The sequence below is a fragment of the Furipterus horrens genome, unplaced genomic scaffold (assembly GCF_987537825.1).
Source record: "Furipterus horrens unplaced genomic scaffold, mFurHor1.1.pri manual_scaffold_5, whole genome shotgun sequence".
NCBI classification, from domain to species: Eukaryota; Metazoa; Chordata; class Mammalia; order Chiroptera; family Furipteridae; genus Furipterus; species Furipterus horrens.
In genome coordinates this window covers 141,312,279-141,319,149 of record NW_028327175.1, presented here as the reverse complement: position 1 = coordinate 141,319,149, position 6,871 = coordinate 141,312,279, and the positions used below count along the sequence as shown (strand labels likewise).

At 41.2% G+C, this 6,871-nt stretch overlaps 1 protein-coding gene across 5 annotated transcripts in view; it reads left to right on the top strand.

Annotated features, from left to right (window-relative positions):
* KIF20B (kinesin family member 20B) overlaps positions 1-6,871 on the top strand; it is a 61,569-nt gene continuing 54,698 nt past the window's right edge. For all 5 annotated transcript variants that reach the window (XM_090277989.1, XM_090277987.1, XM_090277988.1 and 2 more), the window contains exons 1-2: positions 1-60; positions 5,482-5,629. In XM_090277989.1, coding sequence (XP_090134115.1) covers positions 5,483-5,629 — 147 coding nt within the window. In that variant the 5' untranslated portion in view covers positions 1-60; position 5,482. The remainder of the gene's footprint in view (positions 61-5,481; positions 5,630-6,871) is intronic.

The following is a 6,871-nucleotide window of genomic DNA, read 5'->3' as shown; positions in this document are numbered from 1 at the left end:
AGGTTGGATTGTATGAATAATAGTAGTGGGCTGTGTCCAGCTGTATTTGATTCAGAATCTGTAAGTAATTTCATCTTTTGCCTTTTTGATAGGTCATCATGTTATAGATGAAGCAGTCTAATGTTTTTCTTCTCTGGAAATCTAGTTACAGTGGGGAAGTATTGGGCTGGACTCAGACTTTTAAAATTCCATAGTCTTTTATTTATTTATTTATTTATTTATTTTGAAGATTTTATTTACTTATTTTTATTTTTATTTATTTTTTTTTTTTTTTTACACTTCTTTTTTTTTTTTTTAAATATATTTTATTGATTATGCTGTTACAGTAGTTCCAATTTTTTCCCCTTTACTCCCCTCCACCCAGTATCTCCCTCCCCCAGCATCCCCCCCCAAGTCCATACCCATGGTTCGTAAAAAATAACTATCCCTCCCTCTCAGATATTAAGACCCTTTGTAATCTTGTAAAGGACAATGGGCGAAGGTCTCAAGCTCCTCTAGCTGCTTCAAGCTGGACATGGTCGTCGTCCTACCTAGCCTTGGGTCCAGAAATCCCTAATAAGAGTGGGGGTGTGGAGGGGAGGGTGGCCTTCCCACATGGGGAAGGATCGTGCAGACTCCAGGTCAGTTGGCTGTCTCCGGACAACGGCGTGCTTGGTTTCGCAGGCTGGCATCCTTGTTGTGTTCTGGGGGCAACAGATTTGGCAAAAAGGGTTAAAAAGCATCATTCAATCCATAACTACTAGGTGGCAAAAGGCAGGGATCAATTCCTCAATGTTCCACATTAGGAGAAAAAAAAAAAAAAAAAAAAAAAAAAAGGGCTTCTTTGGAGGAAGGTGTGCCAGGCACATCTCTCCTGTCCAAAACCCTTTTGCCCATTTTATTTAGTTTGGGCTGAGGGAAATAGTTTCTGTTTCCCCCCTCTCAGACCTCTGGGCCCTTTCTGTCCAAGCCATTAGGATAGAAAAGAGAATTCAGTTTTAAAGTGAAGCCCACAGACCACCCCATTCTTCACCAACTCAGCCATTTAGTTCAGCCAAACTGTTGAGTCTCCGGAGGCAGCGCTGCAGAGAGGATTAAGTGAGGCTTATGCGTACAGACAATCACTCAGGTAATGCGGTCATAGGCTTATGCCCTTTGAAAACAGAAAACACATGTTAATTTATGTAACATAACCAACAAAAAAGTCTCTAAATCTGTAAGACTGTCTTATTGGGAAGACATCCAGTTGCAAGGCACTTGACATTCTACTTGCCTGCAACTTGAATCTCTTTGGTGATATCACAGATATGGTTTAATTTTCAAGTGAAACCATTTTTTAAATGAGAAGAAACTTTTAAGACGGTTAGCTGCCCTACTTTACAGTCTGCCACTGATCATTGTGATTTTCCTTGAATACTGATTTTTCTCCCTAAGATTACTCTCCTTGTCTTTAAAGGGACTACATTAAGTCCATTTTTAATTTATCCTGTTCATTTGCATAAGCATAACAAGAGCAGCAAATGATCACTTATGATCTTTAGTTCTGTTTTGCTGGAACTTACCCAAGGAACATTTAGGGTGGCCCTCAGTCTGCTCTTCAGTGCACAGAAGCTGGGCCACATACCTGGCATTCATCCTTGCCTGTACACACCTGTTCTTTCCAAGTCTTTCTGGTTTTCCATTGTGCCTTAAGGTCCCTTCTAGCCATCTTTCAGGAAAACAACCTTCGTTCCTTCCCTGGAGAGATTGCTGTGGACCGCACAACCAACCATGGCAGCAGGCCTTTTATTTCGCGGGCTTTTATTACCTTTGAAAGTCATTCCCAGTTCCTTAGGGCTTTTTGGTAACAACATGAGCCCAAGCATGTCTCCTTTAGGCTTGACATTCCAGTCAAAGGCTTGTTCAGAAAAAGGAACCTCTATTAACAACTGGTCTTATTAGGTCTATGCAAAGAAACTTAAGTCATTACTTACTTGTTTAGAATGCCAAACTCTGGAGAGATCAAATAGGGAGAAAAATATACAATGTGAAGGAAAATCTTTGTCCTAATATTCACTGAACTGGCATTTCCATTCTTCATATTTTCATTTTCCCCCACTAAAAAAAATTTTTTTGTTTGTTTTTCCATTACAGTTGTCTCTCTTTTTTTTTTTTTTCCCCTCTTGCTTCCCTGTATCCTGCCCCTCCCTTCCCCCACATTCAGTCCCCACTCAGTTGCCCATGTCTGTGGGTCATTTATACATGTTCTTTGATTTTACACTTCCCCTTCTTACCCCCTTTTCTCCCTCCCCCCTCCCCCCTTGTTACTGTTAGTCTACTCCTTGTTTACATACCTCTGGTTCAATTTTGCTCATTTGTTTGTGTTGTTCATTAGTTTCCTGTAATAGGTGACAGCATAACGTATTTTTCTTTCGTTGCCTGGCTTATTTCGCTAAGCATAATTCTCTCTAGTTCCATCCATGTTGTTGCAAATGGTAGAAGTTCCTTCTTTCTTTCTGCTACATAGAACTCCATTGTGTAAATGTACCACAGTTTTTTGATCCACTCATCTACAGATGGGCATTTAGGTTGTTTCCAGCACTTGGCTATTGTAAATAGTGCTGCTATGAACATTGGAGTGCATAGGTTCTTTTGAATTGGTGTTTCAGAATTTTTCGGATATAATCCCAGTAATGGAATTGCTGGTTCAAAAGGCAGTTCCATTTTTAGTTTTTTGAGGAAATTCCAAACTGTTTTCCATAGTGGCTGCACCAGTCTGCATTCCCACCAGCAATGCACCAGGGTTCCCGTTTCTCCGCATCCTCTCCAGCACAAGTTGTTTGTTGATTTGTTGATTATGGCCATTCTGACTGGTGTGAGGTGGTATCTCATTGTGGTTTTTATTTGCATCTCTCTGATGGCTAGTGATGTTGAGCATATTTTCATATGTCTATGGGCCCTCTGTATGTCTTCTTTGGAGAAGTGTTTGTTCAGGTCCTTTGCCCATTTTTTAATTGGGTTGTCTGTCTTCTTGGTGTTGAGTCGTATGAGTTCTTTATATATTTTGGAGATCAATCCCTTGTCTGAGATGTCATTGGCGAATATATTTTCCCATATGGTTGGTTTCCTTTTCATCTTGCTGATGTTTTCTTTAGCTGAGCAGAAACTTTTTAGTTTGATGTAGTCCCATTTGTTTATTCTTTCCTTTATTTCCCTTGCCTTAGGAGATATATCAGTGAAAATGTTGCTACGTGGGATATCTGAAATTTTCCTGCCTATTTTTTCCTCTAGGACTTTTATGGTATCGTAGACAGCATATATGTGGGTCATTCTTTCTAATCCATTCAGCTACCCTATGTCTTTTAATTGGAGCGTTTAATCCATTTACATTTAAGGTTATTACCGATAAGTACTTATTCATTGTCATTTTTCCCCTTTGTACTCGTGTTCTTCTCTGTCTCTCTCTATTTCTTTATCTTCTTAGAGCAGACCTTTTAGCATCTCTTGCATTGCTGGTTTGGTGGAGATGTATTCTTTTAGCCTTCTTTTGTCTTGGAAGCTCCTTATTTCACCCTCCATTATGAATGAGAGCTTTGCTGGGTATAGTATTCTAGGTTGTAGGCCTTTGTTTTTCATTGCTTGGAATACTTTTTGCCATTCCCTTCTGGCTTGTAGTGTTTCTGCTGAGAAATCTGATGATAGCCTTATTGGAGTACCCTTGTATGTTATTAGTTGTTTTTCTCTTGCTGCTTTTAGGATCCTCTCTTTGTCTTTGAATGTTGCCATTTTAATTATGATGTGTCTTGAGGTGGGCCTGTTGGGGTTCATCTTCATTGGGACCCTCTGTGCTTCCTGGACTTGCGTGACTCTTTCTCTCGTCATGTTAGGAAAGTTTTCTGTCATTAGTTTTTCAAAGAGGTTTTCTATCCCTTGCTCTTCTTCTTCTCCTTCTGGAATTCCTATGATACGGATATTATTACGTTTCATGTTGTCCTGCAGCTGTCTTAGAACCTCTTCAGTCTTGTTCAGTCTTTTTTCATTTTGTTGCATTGTCTGGGAGTTTTTGTGTAGGTTGTCCTCCAGCTCGCTGATCCGATCTTCTGCTTCCTCTAGCCTGCTTTTAATTCCTTCTACTGTGTTCTTCAATTCAGAGATCGTATTTTTCATTTCCTCCTGGCTCTTATTGATAGCTTCTATGTCCTTTTTCATGCTCGCGTAATTTTCTGTGAGTTCCTTGTAGTTTTTCTGGAGTTCTTTGAAGTTTCCGCTGAGCTCATTCAGCTTCTCCATAATCCATGTTTTGAATTCCATATCTGATAGTTGGCTCCCCTCTATTTCATTTAGCACTCTTTCTGGGGATTCTACCTTTCCTTTTGATGGGAGGTTGTTTCTCTGTCTCCCCATTTTTTTTGACTCCTATTGTTTGTTGGTGCTTCTTGGAATGATCTGCACTTCCTGGATCTGCCTCTGGTGGCGTCAGATCATGTACCAGTCTGGCCCTAGGCAGCCTGTTGGAGACTTCCAGGGATCTACTGCTGTTGTCTGTCTTCTTTGATTGTTAATCTATTCAATCTGTGATTAGCTGTCAGGCTTAAGAACTGTGGGTGTGGCAGCTTAATTCCTGTAGGCAGGGCTTTTGCTTCCCCTCAGGCTGACGCCACTTGGAGGGGAATGGTCTACCCGCAGTACTGGGGATGAGTCAGCACTGGGACCCAGTCAGCTGCTCCTCCAGTTCTCCCCTCAAAGCCACCGTGCCAAATTCTCCCCAAGTGTCTCCAGTCCTCTCTGCCTTCCCTCTGCTTGAGCCCAGGGTAAGTGGTGGCCAAAATATTTTCATATGTGATCCACTTAAGAGCTCTTTTTCTCCTGCTGTTTCTCTCCGGCTAGCAAGAAAGCCTGTGGCTTTTCGCTTTTCACAGCTGATACTATTTTACTTTCCACTCTGTCGCTGTAGGCTGGGAAGCCCAGCTGGGGGTTTAGACCCTGCCCTTCTCAGGGGGAATCCCCGGCTGCTGAGCTGTTTCTCAGTCCCTTCAGCAGCCACCCGTGTGAGCCCAGCCAGCCCTTCCGCGTCTCCGCACTCCCTACCGGTCACGTTGTGATGTAGCGGCCTTTTCTGTCTCTCCGTGGTTATAAGACTTCTTTCCAGCTAGTGTTCCGTTGGTTATTCCAGATGATTTCTCCAAAATTAAGTTGTAAATCCAGACTGGTCCTGGGAGGAGGTTAGTGTAGCTTCCACTTACTCCTCCGCCATCTTGGATCTCTATTTACTTATTTTTAGAGAGAGGGGAAGGGAAGGAGAAAGGGAGAGAAACATCGATTGGTTGCCTCTTGCACACGCCCCTCCAGTTGGAGACCTGTCGGGCAACCCAGGCTTATGCCCTATCTGGGAATTGAACCGGCAGCCTTTCGGTTTGCAGGCCTGTGTGCAAGTCACTGAGCCACACCAGCCAGGGCTAAACTCCATAATCTTAAATGCTGATTTATTAAGGATGTCTAAAGCAGTTCCTGTTATTCTTGCAGAATGGAATCTAATTTAAATCAAGATGGGATGCCTAGACCATCATATGTTTTTAGTGCTGATCCAGTTGCAAGGCCTTCAGAAATAAATTTTGACAGCATTAAGCATGATCTCTCTCGTGAATTTTCGTTAGTTGCTTCAAGCACTGAGGTAAGTACAAGAAAAATATTACAGTATTCCCTCACTTATCGCAGATATTGTATTCCAGACTCTCCCCAACCAGTGAAGTAGGAACCTTACATTTATTCTACACTCTTAAACCTATGTAACTTTTAACAACATATGTATACAGTACCGCAAAATCCCGCGATATAGTGAAAAATCTGTGATAAATAATTAAATATAATATTTTAAAAAATCCCACGATACAGTGAGGCCGCGATAAGTGAACCGCGATATAGCAAGGGAGTACTGTATGTTGATTATCATGACTGAGTGAGAATGTGTGTGATGCACACACACTTGCAGACAGATATGACCAGAGCAGAGCTTTCCACACATTGTGGGTTTAAGGCAGCCTTCTGAGGGGGACCAAAGTTCGCCATCTCAAGACGAGCTTTTTGGGATATTGATTTTAAGTTGGTTATTTAAAAAAATTTTTTTTTTATTAATTTGAGGGGGGGAGGGGAGAGACAGAGAGTGAGCAATTTGTTGCTCTACCGCATTCATTCACACGTCAGTTGCTTCTTGTTACGTGCCCCGATCAGAGATCAAACCTGCAACCTTGGCTTCTCAGGACGATGGTCCCACCAACTGAGCTACCCAACCAGGGCCTTAAATTGGTTATTAAACAAATGATTCAGAAAGAACCTTTGACCCTCCCTAAAGTGAATCTTAGTATATTCTCCTTAAGGATTTCCACTTTAGCCTAATTTGAATTAAGTATGATAGATAGGAAGGAACCAAGTAGGGACCTGTTAGCTAGATTGCCCACTTACCCATTGTTTCTGGGTTACCTGGCAGGAATTTGTTTGCGTGTCTTACGTTCTTTTGTGTGCTTCCCCTTTGAAATCTGCCCCCTTTCTCTTTTTTCCATAATGGCATGTAAGTTTGAACTGCCCAGTGCCTCTTTGGGGTTTTCATGTTCTTATGAACTTCAAATGTACATTCATATAAAATAAACTTTGGATATTTTCTCCTATGTCAGTCAGACTCTGTTAATTTGATTTTTAGCCCAGCTAGAAGAACTTAGAAGGTGGGAAGAGAATGACTTTTTAGCTCTCGCACTTCTTATCTTAGTAATGTTTTCATGGTGCCTTAAGTATGATACATAACAGTTCCTTTTCAAGTGATAGGTCCAAATAACTTAATAACTGTTTATGATTTAATCTAAGTAGCTATTTGGAAAAAAAAAATTAACAAGTTAATAAAAAACAGTTCTTTAATTACAAT